At 38.2% G+C, this 22,857-nt stretch overlaps 1 protein-coding gene across 10 annotated transcripts in view; it reads left to right on the plus strand.

The window, feature by feature from the left end:
• Positions 1-22,857, plus strand: part of QTMAN (queuosine-tRNA mannosyltransferase) — a 338,670-nt gene that overhangs the window by 272,326 nt on the left and 43,487 nt on the right. For all 10 annotated transcript variants that reach the window (XM_027131822.1, XM_027131828.1, XM_027131812.1 and 7 more), the window contains one exon: positions 11,493-11,602. In XM_027131822.1, the coding sequence (XP_026987623.1) occupies positions 11,493-11,602 (110 nt within the window). The remainder of the gene's footprint in view (positions 1-11,492; positions 11,603-22,857) is intronic.

Below are 22,857 nucleotides of genomic sequence, written 5' to 3' on the forward strand. Positions count from 1 at the left end.
GGTCTTTATAGAACAGACATCCCATACTGTGTTCCTCCTTTTCCACAGTCATTGCCATGACAATCTGGTATGCTTAGCAGTTGCTGCTTAGTAAGGGAGATGTCTCTTCTAGGAGATCTCTGTGTCAGCCAAAAAAACACAGCAGTCTCATTTGGGTCTAGAAATAAGATGAAATACATAAAATGAACAGAATTCTAGCATTTTTCTTCCCATTGAAAGGATTTTTTATGAGTCACTCTGCCCATTTCTACTTTAACATTTTTTTAAATCAGAAGGAAGTTTTGGAGCAGAATTTTCTCTTCAAATTAAGATTCTTTCCCATATGATTGAAGACCTTGCCATTTCTAGATGTGACAAAATGTCCACAACTGAATATGAAAACCTGTTATTAAGAATTGAAATTCATTTGGATGAAAGGCATCTAATAATCCAGGCCATGTTTAATTGTCCATTAAAAAAAAAAAAAAAACATGATCCTTCATGTCATTTCATAGACCTATCCTACTGTAATCTAAAAAATATAACTGTCTCTATTCAGCCACGACAGAGCTATTATTCACTCACTCCAAAATCATATTTTGAGTGCCCACCAACTTCTGGAGTCAAAGGATTTCACTGTTGTGGTAGGGACTTCAGATGAATTATAAGAGGACAACATACAAATAAATATGAAATAATGTAAAAGAACACATTCATGGAATCATCAGTAACTTGAGAATGTTCTTGCAGGGATTCAGAGTGAGATGGGATCTCACAGGGATGACTACTAGTAACAATAAACTCGAAGTTAGTGAAAGAGGCAATGGGCAAAGAGTGGCCGAGAGGAGGGGAGAGTGTGTCCCAGACTCAGGAATTATAGACACAACAGCTGTGGATGGAAAACAGCACAGAGACAGGAAGAGGATGAGAATGAATATGAGCATCAACACTCATTTGAGGGAATGAGTTGATTGAAATATTTGAATGTTGGATAGGGTGGCTTAATTTCAATTTAGTGGGTTTTTAGTATGCATTTCAGAGAAGAAATATGTAAGGAAAATCACATAGAAGAGGATAATGTAAGAGTTTTTCTGGAAGCTGAATTGGCAGAGGGAGAGTCTGAAGCTCAGTGGTGTTGTCAGGGTATGAGGGGATAACATTGTACTATAGAAATGGAAATTATCAAGCAATCTTAAATTATGTAGGAGAAAATAGTAAGGCTGGTAATGAGTTTATTAGCAGGACAACTTAGAAGCAGCCTCCTTGTGTTCAGAATGTGTCAGGCTTGAGTCCTGGAATATTGGGAGGATGAGGATGTGTCGGTACCAGAGAGGAGCTAGGTCATTAATGCTGTGTTCGACAAGGCAACAGCTTAGTTTTTAAGTATTATAGATGAGTTGTGATTGGAAGAGCCAAGTGAAGACTCTGTGTATTCACCTCATTATATAAATAGTAAGAAAATAATTTATAACAGGTGGGGATAAAAAGATTAGATTCATGAGAGGTGAGCTAGATTTGGAGTGTCAGTTCAGAATAATAACTTTTTAAACTGTATGCCAGGCCTAATTCTACACATGGAGAATACAGGGTAAACAAAGGCATGAGCTCTGCCCTCATGGAACTTACAACATAGAGTGAGTAGGTGACTCTTTGAAAGTGGGATAGTTCCAAAAGGCAGGTAAACATTGTAGGACAGGGGAAATAGATCTTTGTTAGAGATTTGAGATGGCTACATTTGCAGGGTAGGAGGAAAAAACAAGAATGAATAAGGATTCTACAAAAGAGAAATTTGAATGTTATAAAAAGAACCAGATGTCACTTTAAGTATTGTTTGAAACATCAGTAAGTTGGAACCAACTTAAATGTCCAATAGTAGGAGGATTTACTTTAAATTATGAAATATTAGGTAAACATTGTTAAATGACATATCTATATGCACTGATGTAGATAGATGTCTATGATGTATTTAATGAAAATGGAAAGTGCAGAATGACTGATAATGATCTCGTATTTATAAAGTAAGGAAAGTGTATAAAAATACGCTCACACAAATATATATTTGTGCATGTGCATAGAAATAGATCAGGAAGCCTACTCACCAAACAGTTGTTAGTAGTGGTTACATATGAGGAGTAGAATCAGGAAGGGTAAGAAATAGGGGCTTTCAGTGCATACTTCATATATTTCAGAATTATTTTTATTTTATTACATTGAGCATGCATTTTCTTCATTGAAATTTGTATTGGAATCATTGTAGATTCACATACAGTTGTAAGAAATCATACAGAGTCCCCTCCTGGAACGGCGATGTTACAAAATGTTGAGTCTTCTGTTCCTGTCCCACAGGTCCCTGAGGTTCGGTTCTTTCTTATTTTATATTTTTGTCTATTTTCTCTCTTGTTCACAGTGAGTAAATTCTGTTCACCTCAAGAACACTGATTCTATTCTTTGCAATATCCTTTCTACTATTGAGCCCATCCAGTGAGTTTTTAAATTTCTATTCTTGTATTCTCGGTACTGTTATTTCCATCTGACAGATGCTGAGATTAAGCACGGGAAAACCTGACTGTAAGCTTCCTGGCAGTCAGGGTAAAACAGGAAACAAAAATCATGCATCTTCCTATACGAGAAGTAAAAACACAACAATTCTCAGTGATGTCAAAGAATTTCCTAGGCTTCTCCCTTAGACAAATTTCTCACTCTAGGAAATGGACTACAGGAGTAGCTCTCAGGATAACCAGCAAGCAGTTTTGAATGTATTTTCTACACATCTCTTGGAGGGAAATATTATAATACAAAAGAAAATCTAAATGATTTGTCAGTTTCCAATTACAGCCCAGATCATGACATTTGACAAGGAGAAACTTTATTACAGAGGGAAACAGAAGGACTTAGTAATGAACTGGGGAAAGAGCTCAGTTCATAGAGCCTCCCAGGTCTGAGAAGAAGTAATTACATACATTGTGATGCTTTAAAAGTATGTGCAACAGGGCTTCCCTGGTGGTGCAGTGGTTGGGAGTCCGCCTGCCAGTGCAGGGGACACGGGTTCGAGCCCTGGTCTGGGAGGATCCCACATGCCGTGGAGCGACTGGGCCCGTGCGCCACAGCTGCTGAGCCTGGGCTCTGAAGCCCGCGAGCCACAACAACTGAAGTCTGTGCGCCTAGAGCTCATGCTCTGCAACGGAGGAGGCCACCGCAATAAGAAGCCCACACACCACGGCAAGGAGTGGCCCCCGCTCGCCACAACTAGAGAAAGCTCGCGTGCAGAAACGAGGACCCAATGCAGCCAAAAATGAATAAATAAAAGAAATAAATTAAAAAAAAAAAAAAAAAAAAGTATGTGCAACAGTAGCTCCTGCCTAAGTAACATCCTAAGAGTGGGAAAGACCCCATTCATCTTAATTGAGACACTTCGTGGCCTACCAGTTATTTGAGTCATGGGTTTCTATTGGCTTCCTGGCGAAAGTTGTAGCGAAAGAGCTCATTGACAAATTAGAGAGCTGAGTGAGATTACTGTATACAATATCTGGGAAGAGTGGGAATCATTGTTGAAGAGAAACAACCTGGGGGGTCTAAGCTTTTAGCAGTGGGGAGATTTAAAAGGAGATCATGTTGTGAGACCTAGTGGGAAAAATGATTCATTGAATATCGTTTTCACTGGGTGGCCTGCTGGATGAAATGAGTGGGAAGATGTAATTGGTCATTCGGTCATTAGATTGTAGTCTAAATACACTATTTGGAAACTAAGCAAGGATTGCTTCTAAGAAAGCAGAAGATGGTCAGTGGTGTCAAATGTAGGAGAAAATACAAGAAGATGAGAATGAAGGGGGGCATAGGTGAGAATTAGTATTGTTAGAGAGCATTTTCATCCAACAGAATTAAAGAGTGGGAGGAAAGTTGTAGGAAAGATACAGGAGGTAAGAAAGGAGGGATATAGCTAATATTCTAAGATGAAAGGATCTATGAAAAGTCACCTAGAAATAGTATATTATTGGAACTATTGTCATTGATAAATGGTGTCAGGTAAAAAGGATAACTTAAAAGTGCCTAAGACATACATGAAGAAATTGTGGAGGAGGGGATAGGATCACAGGCTTTAGGAAGGAAACTGACCATGAGAACACAGATTTCTCAAAGAGACAAGGTAGAAGATCTAGAGCTCTAATGGACTTTGAATTTGGAAAGGCAGACATCTCTCCCTCTGCTATTAAAAGGAAAGATGAGAATATGAATGTGCAGATGGCATGAAACACTGATATGCATAAATTAGAATTTTATTTTTCTATGACTTAATTTCTGTGCAATGGCCCATTTCAATATGGTGATGGAAAGCTCAAGCCGTTCAAGATTCTCTGTCTTCCATTTTCCTGGTCCTCATTCCTCCCAGGCCACTGCTGAGGGATCCTTTGCTTTTATCCGTCTGCCAGCAGCCCTGTGACTCTTCCATGACACTCAAGGAAACCATGGTTCCACATTTATGCCTACCATGTCTCGGGAATCTCTCACGAATGTCCCTAGTACTGTGTGCCCAGATACATACCCTCAGACATTCACTCTCTGGGGTCATGCTTCTTCCTCGGCTTCTAACCCAGGACGTGTAGTTCGTGGCCTCAGGGACTCTCACAGTTCTGTTTTCCTCAACTCTCCCCCATCAGTCCTCCTTGTTTCTTGTCTAGAGGTAGAACAGTGACACGTTGTGGGAGGGTGTATGCTACTGTCACATAGCATTTTGCTTAAGTACTCGTACCTATCTGAAGTCCTTACCATTTCTACAAGGGCTTTTGCTTCTGTGACCAACAAAGAAGACTGCCTCTTTTTTTGGTAGAGGTTGGGGGGCTTTTCCCTTGTCTCAAGTCTTCCTTGAAGCAATGAACATAAAACATCTTAGTTTCTTGAATGTGTTCAGGTAGAAGGGAAATGGAATAAATTGGTTAACATTTCTAAAATATTAAAATACCACAAATACCAAAGATGAAGCGAATGAGAGTTTATTGTGTATCTGTAGGGTGCCAGGCATTTCTTCATCCCTAACAACTAGCATTTTATTTTATTTATTTATTTTTTTAATTGGGGTATAGTTGTTTTACAATGTTGTGTTAGTTTCTGCTGTACAGCAAAGTGAAGCAGAGTTCCCTGTGCTATACAGCAGGTTCTCGTTAGTTATCTATTTTATACATATTAGTTAGTGTATATATGTCTAACAACTAACATTTTAAATGTAGGTATTATCATTACCCCATTCTAACGGTGAAGAAGCTGAGGCTATGTGAGGTTATATAACATACAAAGAGTCATACTGCTGATCAGTGGCAGAGCCACTTGTCTCTGAACTGTACCCTTCACTCTCTCTCTGAAAGTAAAGTTGAAGGGCAGAATGCAGTATGAGCAACATTCAGAGAAAGCCACAGTGGGTATTCTTGGTTTTAGTCACCTGTAAGGAAATGATGGTGGGGAGGGCTGGTGGAGTTACAGAAAGACAGGCACTGGTAGTATCAGATGGAGGAGAGGCTGAGAAGTTGATGGCTCATAAGACTATGGGTTGAATTCTATTTGAAGCACCATTTGAAAAGCAGAAGCAGCACCTGTGGCAGGAAACCCAAACTGATAATTGTTGTCAGGCATATAGAGGGAAGTGAAGAGTTTATGGTCCTAGAAAGGATGATAGAGAAGTAAGTGATCATAACGACTAACACAAGCTGGTAAATAGAAGCCTTATGTTTTGGAATAAAGAACACATCACTGAATTTGGAAGTAACACGGTACTTCATAATGAGGCAGCAAAGGTGGAGGTTAGCAGGGTATCAGAAAAGGTGAAGAAATTTGAAACCATGGTGTTGAGAGATCGTATAATTCCATATCACTTCCTGTTATTCTTATTGCCATCTCTTATCCAATGGGTTTTAACCTCAAGTAGCAATCTAAGAAATGTCCATCACTTGACGGTCTGGAAACAAAACCATGGACTGAAGGTACCAGCTCTCTTTTTCTTCTCATTATATGTAGGAAGAAAGAAATGGAAAAGTCGAAGACTGTACAGAAGAAAGAATATGACTTTAGAGTGATGAGACCTGATTTCAAATACAAACTCAGTCTCTTCTGTGTGATCTTAAATGAAAGAATAGTTATATTTCTATGACCACTTGGTTGAGAGGCTTAATTAAGATGATGATTAGGTGCCTAGTGTGGGGTCCTGCACATAGCAGGAGCTCTATAAATGTAATTTATTTTTCCTACACCTTTATTCATTCAACAAATATTTTTAGAGCAGCTAATTTTATGGCACAGATAATGTATTAGTCAGCATAGGCCACCTTATGCTGTAGTAATAAAGACCCCCTAATCTCAGTTGCTTAAACACAACAGAAGTTTAATTCTCTCACCAACTCAAAGTCTGCTGCATGTTTAGATGGCTTTATTGGGCAACTCTTCTCCATGTAGCAGTCCAGACCACTTCACTCTTTTAACCTAACCATCTTAATACAAGACCTCTGCAAGGATCACTACAACAGAGAAAGTGCTGTCCAGAACTGCTCTTAGAAATTTCTACCTGGAAGTGACACACATCAATCAGCTTGCAATCCATTGGTCAGAACTAGTCCTGTGGCCTCTCCTACTTCAAGGGGATGAACGTGGAGTCTTTCGTGTGCCCAGAAAAAAAGAAGAACCGAATATTGATGAACACAAGGAATGTCTTCCACTCGCAAGGCACTGGGTACTTAGTAGTGAATAAAGCAGGCATCATTTATCTTTCCCTCATGGACCTCTCAATCCAGAGTGACATGCTGCTGGGAAAGTTACGGCATCTGAAAAGAGCCAGGTTTCTGCCCAGGCAAGGCAAGGAACTAGATCAAAGTGATTGCATTCAATAAGTATAAAGTTATGTGGGAAAACAGGAAAGGATAACAGTTGAGTATAAGTGACAAGTATGGAGAAACTTAGCAATCCTCAATAAATATTTACTGAATGAATGTTAAGTGAGGAATAAGAAGAAATTTAGCTCTAAAAAACTAAACGGGAAAGGCGACAGAGAGAGAACAGATACAGGAAGAAAAAACACATGGAAACAGTTTATGCTTTTCAAATGTTCTGAATAATATTTGGGAATAAAAGCTGTTCTTGCTATATCTGCTGCTTCCAGTAAGCCTGAAATATTCTGCTCTGGTCTCTTCTGCCATAGTTGGGCTGCACAGGAATGAGTTCCCAGCCAGACTGTTTCATTCTTACCTAGTCAAGAATGTGGGAATTGTTGGGAGACTTGGACTCTGACTCATCTTCTAGAATGTTTTATGACGAATCAAGTTTGCTTGATGGGCAGCTGTCAAATCTAGAAGTGTCACAGAAAATGAGGAATTATGCCACTATAAATACTAAAAATGCTACAGAGTTAAGCAAAAATCCTTATGAATACAATTTTATGGCAGAATGTTAGAGGTGGTTCCTTAAAGCATTAAAATGATTGACATAAAAAATATTTATTAAAGGAATGATAGAAAACATGTAAAAAAAAAAAAAGAGAAACATTTATAATGTAGCCCCTACAGATAAACCCTGTTAACATTTTGGTATAGTTCACCCCAACCTTTTTTCTAGGCACATACATCCATTTGTCTTACAAAAATAGATCATAAAATACGTATTGCTCTGTCACCTCCCTTTTACTTAACAGTATTTCTTGAATATATTTCCATGCCAAAAATATACTTCTACAAAATTATTTCATGGTTGCAGGGTATTGTATCATATGTATGTGTCAAAGTATATTTCTTTATCATCCCATTACGTTGTTTACAGATGGTTGCTATTATAAACAATGCTGTTATGAATATACTCTGGCTGAATTTCTGTGCACCTCTTTAATTATTTCATAGGGTAACTTTTCTAAATTGGAATTACTGTGGAAAAAGTCACATACAATTTAAGGCTTATTATGTACATTGCCAAATTGCCCTCTAAAATATTGTTGCAATTTACATCCCTACCAGAATCGATGAGAGCAGAAGAAGAGAGTTTAGGAGCCCGTAAGCCTACAAATGTGGTTATAAAGAATTGACAATAACATTAAATGTGTGTTTAATCCTGATAGCTGTTGACAAAAAGGGGCACTCGATATGTTATTTTTATTTTTTAATTTTTATTTATTTATTTATTTTTGGCTACGTTGGGTCTTCATTGCTGCACGTGGGCTCTCTAGTTGCAGCGCTTGGGGGCTACTCTTCTTGCAGTGCGTGGGCTTCCCATTGCGGTGGCTTCTCTTGTTTCAGAGCCCAGGCTCTAAGCGCGTGGGCTTCAGTAGTGTGGCACGTGGGCTCAGTAGTTGTGGCTCGCGGGCTCTAGAGCACAGGCTCGGTAGTTGTGGCACACGGGCTTAGTTGCTCCGCGGCATGTAGGATCTTCCCAGACCAGCGTTCGAACCCGTGTCCCCTGCATTGGCAGGCAGAGTCTTAACCACTGCGCCATCAGGGAAGCCCAATATGTTATTTTAAAATACCTCATCCTATGTTTCATGCTTCATTCTAAAATCATAAGTATGAGAACTTCACATTAGATTTCTTAGAAAGGAATTTAAGACAGATTCACATTCTCTGCTAAATGGGTCCATTAATATTATGGGCGCTAGGATAAGATCCATGGATGATCCATTGGATATCTGCAGTGAGTCCCTCTCTTGACAAAATATATTGAGCTCTGTCATTGCTATATCCGTGCCTTGATATATGGCTGGGCTGGATATCTGTGCACATCTTTAATGATTCTCTGAATAGTAGGCAATTTCCCATTTGTCTAAAGAGAAAACCGAGAAAAGTTTTCAGCTAAATTGACTATGTAAACTTTGAGGGGCATGGATGAACTGGCCAAGTGTCTACTTATAATATGTAATCTACTAATTTAGACATAGATAATACTTTAAAGCATATATCACGTAGAATATTTTTAGAGGTATTGCTCTTTTCTCAACCTTATAGTTTATGATGTAGTTTTAGTCTAACTCCCCCTCCCATGCATTCTTGACACCAGAATGGTACCACCTTTTCAGGCAGCTGGCATGTTTCTGCCACCTGTCATCTGGAATTCAGTCTAAGCGGTTTGGGGTTCAAGATTGTGAAACCGTATGATGCCATCACTGAAAATCTTTTCTCTGGCTATAAAAACCCACTTACTACTCATAGTCTTCAGTAACCACTTACTCTATTACTTTTTTTAGTAATCTTTAAAATACTTGTTTTCAAAAACACTTTGAATTTTTAGGTCACGTCTCCCAAAATAATTACTAACTCAGTATTAAATCCCTTGGCTTCTGTTTTTACCGGTCCCATCAAGCGAATGACTGCTAAAACTACCCAAAATTCTCATCAGTTGGCGTCTCAAGTTAATGCTATTTCCCTAAACTGTACTTTGTTCAAAATAAAGTAATTGAGAGAGTGCCTGGTATTATGAGAGACTTTATAAGGACTTTAGATAAGATGCCTCTTTTTCTGAGGGATAATTATATGGAAGAAGAATCTCACCTTACATTCATCCATATATTATAGTTTAAACAAAAAGAGAGGGGATTCATGCAAATCTCTTTTGTGTTCTTATGCAAAGTGACTATTGAATATGAGAGCTTTTGTCCACCTATAAAAAATATCTTAAGACTATAGTAGGATTGTCATGCATTTATCTTGTATAGAAACACTGAAAATATAGGTTCATGAAGCCTGCTGCTTTGAAAATATTCACATTGGAATCTTTTAAGAACTACAGCTTCTACCCAATTAAACCTCCTTCCAAGCCCAAACCACATCTACTTTTACTTTAATACAAAACAAACCAACCAACCAACAAACAAGCAGCAGGAAATATTTAGAATAGATATTCTCTCAGGGGCCCATAGCCAAAATTTTTGGAACTCAAAATGAAAAATTTAGAGAATTGAGTGGCTAGATTTCCCTGTAGTGTTACTCCCTCCTTAAAGTATATTATGTTATATTGTTTCCATTCTTTTCATCTACGTATTTCCAAGAGATTCAGAGTAAAATAACATATATTACAGGTCAGGTGGCAGCTGTTTGATTGATATGGTTGAAGATAACATATGGTGTATTCTTTACTTTAAACTGTTTTGAGTCTTTTTTCTTGCCCACAGCAGTAGTATATGTGAGAATTACCCCAGAACTTCCCAATGGTACATGTGTGTAATACCCATCATCTTAAAAAGCAATGAACATTTTGCCACTGCATTCTTTATTATTTGAAGCAAATCAAACTGAGAGCTTAAAATAAATTGTTACAGAACTCTAATTCTATAAGATCTTACAATTCCAGGAGATTATACATGCCGTTTTAAAATGTTAATCAGAAGATGCATTTGTTTTAATTCTTGATACTGAAAATATTGACTGAATTGTGAATTAACACATTTAGGGTTGCAGATGTCATTTTTCATGAGATTTCCTGAATGATATAATTTTCATATTTCATATAGCAGTTTGATCAATTTACAGATTTATTTTACATAATTAGTTGGTAAATGAGAAATTCAATTGCTGATATATAACTATTTCTCTGAAATATAGAAAATAAGCTTAAATTCTGAATTATAAATGAAAAAACAAATATTTTGAAGACATCTGGTCCACATCTGTCTGAAATAAGATAATTTAAAACGGTGTAATTAAATGCAAGAAATACTGAAATATTCACACCTTAGAATGTAAAAAATAAGTCATTCCATTTTAGTGTGATTTCTTGAATTGGTGATTTTTTTAAATTTTAGTGTCCTTTAACCTCTTATTCTGTCATTACAAAGAAGACTGACAAGCTAAACAAACAAAAATAATCCATGTTTTTCAAAGCTTCTACTAAATGAAAGAATTATCTTTATTACTATTCTTTTATGCGTTGACTAACCTCCACTCCTAAGTTAATACTCAGCGGACTTAGACTCAGGCCTACCCCCTTTTGATGTATTTATAATTCTCCATTCAATTATTAAAAATAAGAGATTAGTGAGAAAGTCTGTAATCTCACTCCCTAAACTGTGTGTTCCTTGTGGACACAAAGAGGCTCAGTAAATGTGAGAGAGAGGTACTCAGACTCATGGAAATGAAAAGCATCTTTGGTACATTCTCATGATCAGTAGAGAATCGTCCTTTGAAGACTGGTCTTTTCTTTTGTTAAAAACCTGTGTTAAGTGGAAAATTAACCATTTTAGGAGAAAGGAAAATAAGGTAGACTTTCTATAGTCTAACCAAAAAATGTGAAAAAAACAGATTCTCCTTTAATAAAAGGCTGCAGAGCCTTGAGACTTCAATAGGACTGGGTTTTGATCCATGATAGAGAAATTAGATTCATGAAAACACTCAATACTAATGCTACAGTATAAGGGTGAGGGAAGATCTCAGCTTGGATGCCAGAGGCTCTCCTAACTAACAGTAGACCATGAGAGGAATTGATACTATGAGAAGTGAAAATACTTTTCCTAACACATACCCTAAGATATCACAAGTTTTGTCTCTTGTTTTTATTTCCAGGGAGCATGATAAAGATCCAGAGAGTTTTTTTAAGGTATTGATGCATCTTAAGGACTTAGGACTCAATTTCCACGTATCTGTCCTTGGAGAAACCTTCACAGATGTCCCAGGTATTTCTTTTGAATTTTCTTGTGTGTATTTTTATAGATGACATAAGCTGTACAACTTAAGTATTAATTTCCGTGTTTCCCTTTGTTAGAATAATCAAGATGAGCACCGTTAACCAAAAGGTTATACGATGGCATTAAAGTGTGATTCAATTAAAAAAATACTTAAGTAAGCATTCTTTGATTTAAGTTGAGAACGTGAAGTCATCTCTTTTATCAAATATAGTTTATACAATGCATCCTGATGTAAATAACATATATTGCCTTAGGCATCTTAACACTTAAGGAAAGTGGGAATTTGTAATTGGATATACACCCTCTCACCTCTGGTGCACTGGTTTGATTCCTACTCACGTTGGTAATGGCTGAAATATATTACCATCTGTTAGGTGGCCTGTGTAAAGCATTTTGGCATCAAACTTGTAATGTGGAGTAGACACATATCATAGTTGTCATTGGTCCATGCCTTTTTTATTGAACTTGAGAAAACAAACAAAAATCCAAAGCTGATAGCAGCAGGTCTTCTCATCCTTAATGCCATATGGAGCCTGTTTCAAGCCATTTCCTTCACCCTGCATCCTCACTGGGCATGTTTGGGTCAGTAAGATGAGCACCACCGTCCTAAGCACTTAGGTGTTCATATTTTTTAAGCTTTGGGTATTCAGCTTTTTTTGTAAACTCCAAGTATACAGACAAGAAAAGTTCAGAAATGGCCTCTGTCATCATGCTTTATGACTCTTAAGGACCACTTAAAGTTTACCCTCACTTAGCAAGTACTTTTTGATTCTGGTACAACACAAGGAAGTACACCCAGCTTGTACCTCAGTAGCTTCATCTGATATGGCTCATCCTCTGCCCCCTGCACTTACAGACACCAAACTTTTCTCAGTTCCTCTAAGATTCCAGCCTTCTTTAAACCTTTGCACATTTGCCTATTTGTATTTTATTCATTCGCTCTCAGCTCAAGGGCATTTTCTTTCAATGTGAAGCTTTGCAGTGGTCTCATGGCACCCTATACTTTTATCTCATGGTGCCTCCCTCAGTTTCTAATCATATAATTTTGTGTAATTTGTTATCTCACTCCTCCCCCCCACACACACACATACACATAAACATTAGAATGTGGGTGCTGGGAGGACAAAGATTATGACTATCTTGTTCATCACAGTACCTCAGAGCCTAGTGCAGTGCCTGGTACAAGGCTGGAACTCAATAAATATTTGTTCAATAAACAGATAAAAATGTAAACTCCCTGCCCTCAAGCAGTTTATAGTTTTCTTGAAGAGGGAACACTTTTGCATAAGGACGGGAAACAGAGGGAAACACAGGATAATGTAATTATATATTAGTACTGACACATGTGACTTAGAGTAGAATGTTAATTTAAGAGCTAGAACTTGAATAGCCAAAGGATTAGGATATTCCAAAAGGGGAAACAACATGGCCAAAGCATAGAGAAGCAAGTATTTTAGATATTGTACTTAGAGAACAATTTCAGTGATTAGTGCTATGAGGTCACTAAGTAGAATAGAAGATTCTGCATGCAAAACTTAATAAGCAAGTAATACATGGGCAGGGTAGGGCCAAAGTACGGAGGATGAGCAAAGTAGATTAGGTAAAGGTAAAAAATAGGGAGCCTCGATCTTGAACTGGAAAGAAATATGATAAAGCATGTATTTTAGGAAGATTTATCTTGCAGTGATATGTAGGCAGAACTGCAGTGAGACTCTGCAGCGGTCATCCAAGTGTGATTCTGTGAGGTGGTGGAAGAGAGATTAGTGAGAGGGCTGTAGGAGAGAGACATTCCCAAGGAAAACACAGAAAAGAATTTGATAGATGGATGGCTGTCAAGAAAGAAGGAAGAAAAAATCAGCTCATTTACAAAGCTAGTGAGTTCAATTTTGTTTGTGCCAGTTTTGAGGTGTTTGTGGATGAACTGAGGAAAGAGGCTGGAGGATATCCCTAAGCAGAAGGCTTTGTAGCCAGCTTTACTGTTGGATAATTTTAAGCCACCACTACAAAGAAGACTAGGTTCTTACTCAAAGGGCCATGTCCTTGGGATCACAGCTCTCCCTTCCCACACGTTAACACTGAGCTATTTAGATCAGCACTGGGGATTGAAAGTGGATTGGGGAGCAATTAGGGGCCCAAGAACTGAGTGCTCAGTAATTACAGGCTCAATCTTTTACTCACTTTGGTTCGACCTCAACACATACTTACTGAGCACTGTGGAAGGGGGATTTCACAGTGTACAGGACTCAGTCTGCACCTCAGAGAGCCCTGCGTTGGGGAGACACTTACATATAATTAACAGGTACCTAGGATGCTGTGGGATCATTAGGGAATGCTGTGGAAGACCATAGGAAGGGTCATATTACCTACGTACACACTTCTGTTACTCCCAGTCCCAACTGGAGCTCCTTTCTGCCCTTGCCTCTGGCCCATCTCTGTCACGTCAAATGTGAATCAATTCTCTTTAAGGCTACAGAACTTCGCCTTGCACATAGGAGGAGCCCAAGTTGTTGGCTGGATGACTGAGCCTGGGAGATTTCCAGGTTGTGCTCCTAGAAGGCCACCTTGCTAGTCTTTACTCCAAAGGTTTCTTCACAGGCAGTTTTGTGTAACTTCTGCCATTTGTATCACTGTCCTAGTTTGACAAACACTAATATAGCACTTGCTGTATTTCAGGCATTGTTCTAAGCCATTTATAAATGTTAACTCTTCTTAACAGTCTCATTCAGTATTATTGTCTCCATTTTTCTTAGGTGGGGAAACTGAGGCACAGAGAAATTAAGTGAGGTCACATAACTATCAATACATAATACTTTTAACCACTATGCTGTGCTACCTTTCCATTTTCTTGTTTTCTGACCCAACTGCTTCTCTGAGTTTAAACATTAATTTTTTTTCCCCACCTCACCATCCAGCACTTCATGCAAAGGGTTACCTAGCAGGGATACATTTCTTTGCCTGTTGTCTCTTCTAGGTGCTCCACTAGCATATCTAAAACCCATACCCTAAAACCAACTTATACACTGTGCAGTATCAGCCAGAAGGATAACTCGGAACACTGTTAACATTTGTGAGGAAGTGGTTTTCTTTTAAATAATTGTAATAATAATCATTATTATCCTGTTAATTGCTATTATTTATTGAAAGTTTGCTTCTTGCTTGGTCCTTTGCCAGGTTATTTCATATACTGCTCATGATAATCCCAAAGGCATAGGTGTTATTATCCCATTTGATAGATGGAAAAACTGAGACTTTGAAGTCTTGAGTCACTTTGATTACACTCCTTATGAGTCAAGTTTTGCTCTTTCACATACAAGCCTAGATGTATTGGAAAACCAAGAAAGGTTTAATACATGACGGCAGGACCATTAAAATACTCTTATTTTTTTCCCTTGAGGTAAGATTTATACATATAACATTGTATAAATTTAAGGTGTACAATGTGATAACTTGATACATTTACATATTGCAATATGATTACCAGTGTAGCTCTAGCTAAGGTCTCTCTCACATCACATAATTATTTCTTTTTCACAGTGAGAACATGTAAGATCTAGTCTCTTAGCAATTTTAAAGTATATAATACAGTACTGTTGACTGTAATCACTATGCTGTATTTTTGATCTCCAGGACTTATTCTTACTCTAGTTGCAAGTTTGTACATTAATTACTCTATAACCAACTTCTTTCTCCTTCCCTCTACACAGAACTGGTAGGGAAAGGTAGCATATCTGAGTGATGGCATTAGTGCTAGTGAGTTTTACTGCCCTTTTTTTTTTTTTTTTTTTTGCGGTACGCGGGCCTCTCACTGCTGTGGCCTCTCCCGTTGCGGAGCACAGGCTCCGGACGCACAGGCTCAGCGGCCATGGCTCACAGGCTCAGCCGCTCCGCGGCATGTGGGATCCTCCCAGACTGGGGCACGAACCCGTGTCCCCTGCATCAGCAGGCGGACTCTCAACCACTGCGCCACCAGGGAAGCCCATTACTGCCCTTTTTGATGAAGCAGACAATCTCCATTAAATTTCTTTTGAAAATGTTAAAACCACAGTAGAGCAACTTTGTAGAGTCTTCATACTGTTGATTATTTTCAAATTATGTTGCGGTAAGGTTATTATCATCCTTTTTCTGAAAAGTGTAGTAGTTGATTATCGATTCTAGTTTATAGCTACATAGTTTATCATTCTTTTGCATGATCCTTCCATTTTACAAAAGAGATGCTAGATCTAGGATGGTGACTATTCCAAGGGCTCACAGCTGGGCACAGTGGGCGAGACGGGCAGTAGATAGTGGCAAGGTTAGGAGAAGAACCTGGGAGTTAGTCTCCTCATCCCTACTCACTTCTGTATGTGTTCAACACATGTTTTTTAAATATCTACTTTATGCCAAGCACTAAACTAGATGTTTAAGATGAAGTGGTGAATAAAACAAACATCTTCTGTGATGTTTGCATCACGGAAGTAGTCTAACTCCAGTGCGTTATCCATCAGTTCCTAGAGCGCTTAGCATGTGCCAGGTACTATTAGAAGCCCTTTGTGCCTTGCCTTGTTTATTCGTCACAACAGCCCTGTGAATTAGGCACTTTTGTGATTATCATACTGCAGCTGCGAAAAGTCAGAAACAGGGAGGTTAAAGCACTTGCCTGAAATCACGCATCCATCCAACTACCAATCCACAATTCAAACCTTGCCAGCCCACCTCTCTGCTATTCTCCTCTATGTGGAAATCCACAAAATCATCCCTCTTTTACGGGTAAGACAGCAGGAGGTGATAATGGTGGAAAATTCCTGGCTACTCATATGAAATCATTTCCATTTTCTCTAATAAGCTCTTTGCAAATGGAAAGTTTAAAAACAAATAAACAGAGAACCCCCGCAAAACCTCAAATTCATTTCCTAAATATATCACTCCTTAGATATTAAAGTGAACTCCCTCTTCTTTCTGCCATCTGTCTTCATCACAAGAAAGGTGTCGAAAACAATATGAAGTGGGAAGATATTCCAAATAATACTTGGTATATATTTACTGTTCAATAAATACTATTTGAATGAATGAAAGAATAAGAATTCTTAGAATAATGATGTAGTTTACATACTGTATCAGATATATTAAAAACCACATTGAAATGATTTCCAAATATTAGAGAGTTAGTGAATGATAATTGAGAACTCTAAGACTTAAGGAAGTTCTAAGTGGTTTTATATTATATTTTCTGTTTTCATATAAATGACCTTGATCTAACCTAAATCTATTTTTCAATCTGTTCTCATCTTTCAGTTCTTACATCAGTCAGAATAAGCTAAATTATGCTAAGCTAGCAGCCTTAAAAATCTCAGTGGCTTAAAACACTCAACACATATTTTTTATTCATGCTCTATGTTTATTGCAGGTGAGCAGTAGTGTTCTATTCGTATGGTCACTCAGGGTCCCAAGCATATAGAGAGACCCAAGCAACCACCATCACAAACATTACCAGTAACTGTGCCAGATGCAAGAGAAAGCTAGGATGTTCTTTCATTAGCAATTCACTGTTCTGGCCTAAAAGTGACTTAGGGTTCCACTCGACTCTTTGGCCAGAACTTGTTGCAAGGCACTGCCCAACTATAAGGGGCGGCCAGGAAATGCAATCCTGCTTTGAGCCCAGAATGGAGGAGAGCAGAAATAGTTGACGAAAAGCACTACTGACCACCATAGCTCTGACCACCATGCATCATGATCTGTGGCCCATCAGAAAGAAAATCAAGCCTACCCAAGATATCTGCCTTAGTCTGGGTGAGTCTATCCGTGTTGAATAAAGAACTTTTAACAAATATGAGAGTACTGCCCACAGCCTTCTTGCTGGAGACAACCCAGCTCGTGTCTGAAGACACATCTAGCAACTGTGTCCCATTAAGCTGAGTTGATATGAAGTCGAGTTGCTCTCTGTGGGAATGGAGTTAATTATCACTTATGGTGATGGCATTTTGGAAAGCTTATAGTGTCAGTTAGGAGTAGTTTTGCCCTCCACCACCAGGGGATATTTGGCGGCGCCCAGAGACGTTTTGGTTGGTACAACTGTTGTGGGGAGGGGAGGGTACTACTGGCATCTAGTGGGCGGAGGCCAGGGATGCTGCTGAACACCCTACAGTGCAGAGGACGGCCCTCACAGCAAAGAAGTATCCAACCTAAAATGTCAGTAGTACCAAGATTGAGAAACTTTGATTTATAAGAATTAAAGTCAGAAGATCAGGTTTGGGACTGGGTCCTGTAGCTTTCTAGGTTAACCTCAGTTAATCCATCTGTACCATACAAAGGGGAAGATGGGAAAGAGAAATAATAATAATAAAACCACCCACCCTATCTACTCCTTTGAGTTACATTGAGGATTTCAAGCACAGTTACATAATTTGGGAGGAGGGAGGGAATTGCTTTCAAAACTACTATGCAGATTTTATTATAAGACTCATGGACTTCTCTTCAGAGTTTATACGGAATGAGTCTTCAATGAATTTTGGATGAAAAGAGGACATTAATGATGCTGAACCTTAAAAGTTCATTCTTGCCATTATTTTAATTATTTTTAATCCAGAAAATTGAAAGGTCATTCTGCCACGTAAAGCATCCATCACACTCCGTGTTACAAATGAACCAAAAAGCCTAGAAGCTCCTCAATGCAAATATTTTTAGCTTAGACCAATTCTCATGACAAGGTCACATTGTTAGCCCTTAAGATGGTATTTTGTTTTGTTTTGTTTTTTAAAGAAGAAGAAGCAAATACTTAAGATATCAAATCAATGGAATGTGTTTGTATACTTAATAATTTCTCACAAATGATAACTCTAAACCAAATACTTTTTTCTATGAACAGCCAAAGCCTTACATCAGGATTCTTCTTTCCCTACATTGTGGGAGAAGTAGTTTTAAGTTTTAGGCATGGGCGGCGGGGAGCAGAACGATTGCAAAGGAAAGTAAAAACCTGAGCTACACTTTTGGCAGACAGAAGTCTTTCTGGTTCACCTTTAATTTGAGGTTAAGAACAGTATGTGGAAAGCTTCTGGTTAGTATCTGGCATGACAATGGTTATTACAGTGATCTTGGCATATTCCTGATCCTTTGCTCTGGAGTCAAATGTAGGATAATTATATAACATTTCCCTCCCCTCCCATCTCCCTTTTCTCTCAGCTCCCAGCTACAATCTCATTTTCAGCAGAGCAGCTTACACTAAGGGGGAAATAATAGAAAGGTTCTAGGAACACAAGTAACTTACAGCACATTAATATAAAGGTATAAAATTTTGCTACGGGGGAACCCAGCAGAAGGAAAGCTATTAATATATTGATCAATGTTGAATTGTAAGACAATTGTATATGAGATGAAATAAATGTGCCAGTAAGATTAAAGACATTCTCTCTAGACCATACCTTTCCTTTTCCTTTTAACTTTTTAAAAAATTGTATCACTATCTACTCATTCCCCTAACATACAAGTATTTACTGAGTTCGTAGTGTGGTCTGGCACCATATTGTGGATAGCAAGAGGAGAAAATGTGGTTCCTTTCCTCTAGAATCTTACTGTCCAGGAAAACATTGTAAAAATTACATTTTATTATACCATGCCCTTGTTTATATTGTAACATTTTCAGATAACTTTGAATACATAATTTCATAACCCTTACAGCAATCTAATGACTAGATAATCAAACATGCATTAACACCCTCTGTTTATAGCTGAGGAAAATTATTTATATTCATCCCATTGAAATAACGTGGATCTGAGGTCACTTTTCAGTAGAGAGAACCACCTTTACCTTTTTATTTTACTTTTTATTTTATAGGCATAAAATCACTTTCCCAAGAATATGGTTGGGGAAGGCAGTTTCCCAGGAATCTGATTTGAAAATGAGGTCTTCTGTCTCCCAGTCCTTTGCTGAAGAAAACAACCGTATATAATGGGAAAGTAGGGAAGATTAAAATAAAAGTAGATATATATGCTCCTGACAGGAAAGAATAAATACTCAGATAGAAATGACAGTATCTCTTAATATTAATTTATGAATTTAACAAGATTCCAATTAAGATACCCAAATATTACTTTATATATCTTCACAGAGTTGTTCTAAAATTCCTACAAAATAAAGAAATAAACGGGAAGAGTATCAGAGAAATCACTAACAAAGGAGTATTGAAGGAAAACATGTCCTACCAGATTCAGAACATGTATGAAGTTAAAAGTACTCTTTTAAAAGAGTACTTTACCAATTCAAAAACATGATGGTAGAAAAACGGACAAAAATAGAGAATTCCGAAATAAACCCAGCTTGTATATAATTTTAACATCCACCAAACTTATATAACAAAATTTAATATACTTATCCCAGCTTTAAAATATAATATTTTTTAGTGAAAACAAGAAATTGGGTAAAATAAATAACCTCTGTGGAATTAAACTAACAAAACAAAATATTCATATAAGTAATGAAGTATAGATTTTAAATATATCCTATAGATAAAAGATTGCAAAAGCTTCAACAGAGTATAAGTACCATAACTTACTGAAGTCTTACTCTGTGCCAAGGATGAGGCTAGGCCTTTTACTCACACAGCTAATAAACAATAGAAGTAGTGATAGCCGAAGAAATAAATGCTAAATCAAATTTGAGGAATAAAATCTTTAATTTTTCCAGTAATGAAATAAGTGTAAATACAGAGAATTTATGAGAAAGCGGTTGCATTGACCAAAGCAATAAAAGTAAAGGCATATCCTAACAAAGACTGGCCAGCTAATGGGGAAACATCTGTATGTATGATAATGGCAATGTAAGTTATTTGTCCTGAGCCATATAAGTTACTATACCCTTTGCGTGATTCAGTAATTTCACATCAGAGAATATATCCCATGGAAGTAATTCCCATGCCTCACTCTCATTGCTACTGCTTCTTTCCTAGTTTTTGCCCTTACCTTCTGGGATCTTGACTCCTACAAAAGCTTCAGATTGGTCTTCAAGCCTCTGGACACTTTGATATTTGATTCAAACACCTACTGTTATTGGTGTTCTTTCTAAACCCAGACCATCCAAGAAGAGAATCACAATAGTATAACAATAAGAATGTGTCTCATAGATTTTTCTGCACGATGAACTTAAATTTCCTGTCAGCGAATGAGGTTCTTTAAACTCTGACCCCAGTCTAATCCCTCATGGATTCCAGCTCCCTTTTCCATCTCCTGAGTACATCTGTGCACTTATCCACATCCATGCCTTGTGTTATTTATTGCTTAAATTCCCCTGCCCCTCCACACATAGGCACATGCATACCCTTTCTCCACTTGGCAAAATCCCAACTCCAGTGGTGCTTCTTGTCCTATATCTTCCCTTTTCCTTTCCTTCCCTCCCTAATTGCTCACAGCACCCTTAGTCATTGCATCATTTGCAAGGTGCATATCACACTGCACTCTGGTCAATCGTCACTTGGCTGCCATAAGGGGCAGTGGTGTAACTGACCAGAAGACACTTTGCGGGTGAAGAGTACAACTTCTTAGACAGAAACAGCTGCGTGGGACCAGAGTCAGCAACACTCCCAGTTGGAGAGGCAAGCTCCCCTGCCCAGCTCTCACTGATACCCCAGACAAAAGTGAGGTTCCCATTCAGTACTTGAGAAGCTCTCTTTTCCCTTCTCAGGAAAGGTTTGTTAAGTCTGCAGCTGCCCTCCCCTAGCAAATGCTTAGGAGACTCGCTAGACACAAGTAACTGGTAACAATTCACTCCCATTGCTCAGCATATCCTGTGAGAATCAGTCTTTTTCCCCTGATCACTCCCAGACATGCCGTTCCGTCAGGCCTAAACTTTAGGCCTGCTTGAACTCTACTCCTGCAGCTTCTGTAAGTGGAATATTTATCTTTTATATGGAAACCAGAGAATTCATTGCAATTCTCGAGGCAAGATCATTTATCCATCCTACCAGGGGGAAGACCATGAAGATAATGTGTCCTAGAATACAACTCCTAAAACATCTCTCAAGAAATTGTTCTCAAAAGTTATATCTATGAAAACATTACTGAGGAAAAATATTCTTTAATTTTCAAAACACTGTCCTTAAAGTTTATGAGAAATGTATGCTTGGGAATGACACAAGGAAATAGATAAATTAAGTAAATAATGAATGGGAAAAAGTCAAGACATCGGTAGACCAATAGGAAATTAGAAACAGACGCTAATTTTAAAAGCTGTAAATGTATATATGACTTGGGTTGACAGATAGGAGGTCTTGGAATGTGGCTGCTGCACATTGCTTTGGAGTTTTATCTTTTTGAATTCCTGTAGTTGTATTATGGTCACGATTTGGAGTGTGGTATGGTCAAAATAAAATTTGCTCCAATAAGAGACTTTGGTGGAAAGCCTGCCTGTTTTACAAATTCATGTTTCCTGCAATGGCTATCAGAACAGGAGTCTCTGACAGAAAGCAGCACAACAGGGAGTGAATATCTGGGTCCAAATAGTGAGCTTTTCCAGCTATATCTCTCCTTGCCCAAACTGTTTCATTTGTAAAATGGAAACCATCACAGATACATGGTGCAGTGGAATGAACACGGTCCTGGAATTTAGAAGGCTCAGGGTCTAGTTCCAGCTCTGACACTGATTAACCATGTCACCTCTTTTAGCTTTAGCTTACTTGTCCACAAAATAAAGTCATTCAAATGAGGTTACAACTAGAAAGGACATTGGAGGTCAGGGTGCATCAACTTTTAAAATGGGGTGAACATCCCTACCCCCAAGGGGATTTCACGGAGTGACAGTTTTTGAAGTTTTGATTATAAAAAACAATGAGTATAATAATTATGCTTTTTCAAAACATATTTTACTTCTCATCATCCGATATCTACCTGCATGCTCAACCCCAGCTCCCACTTCAGGCAGCTGAGAACCATTGATCTAGGCCAGTCACATTCTTCTGGCCACCCTCATGGGCATATTAGAATTGTCCTCTGCTCCACCCTGTAAGCCTTTGCTAACTTCAGTTTGCTAAAGATAATCTCTGTGTATCTCACCTTCTCCTCTCCTACCCTTATCAAATAAGTATAACCTCATTGGTCAGGATTTCTCAGTGTGGTTTCAACCACCTTCCTAGCCTTACTTCAATCCTTATCCATGAGTATCCTGGGCTGTAGCCTAGTTTACTCAGTGTTCCCTGAAGATAGCTCACATGTCACTACCCAGAACCCCTTTCTCCTCTTATACCTGTCAAAGCTCAACCACTTTCCCTGACCTCTAAAAC

Source organism: Aethalodelphis obliquidens, unplaced genomic scaffold, assembly GCF_003676395.1.
Source record: "Aethalodelphis obliquidens isolate GAN/ISIS:26980383/991018 unplaced genomic scaffold, ASM367639v1 scaffold2, whole genome shotgun sequence".
NCBI lineage: Eukaryota > Metazoa > Chordata > Mammalia > Artiodactyla > Delphinidae > Aethalodelphis > Aethalodelphis obliquidens.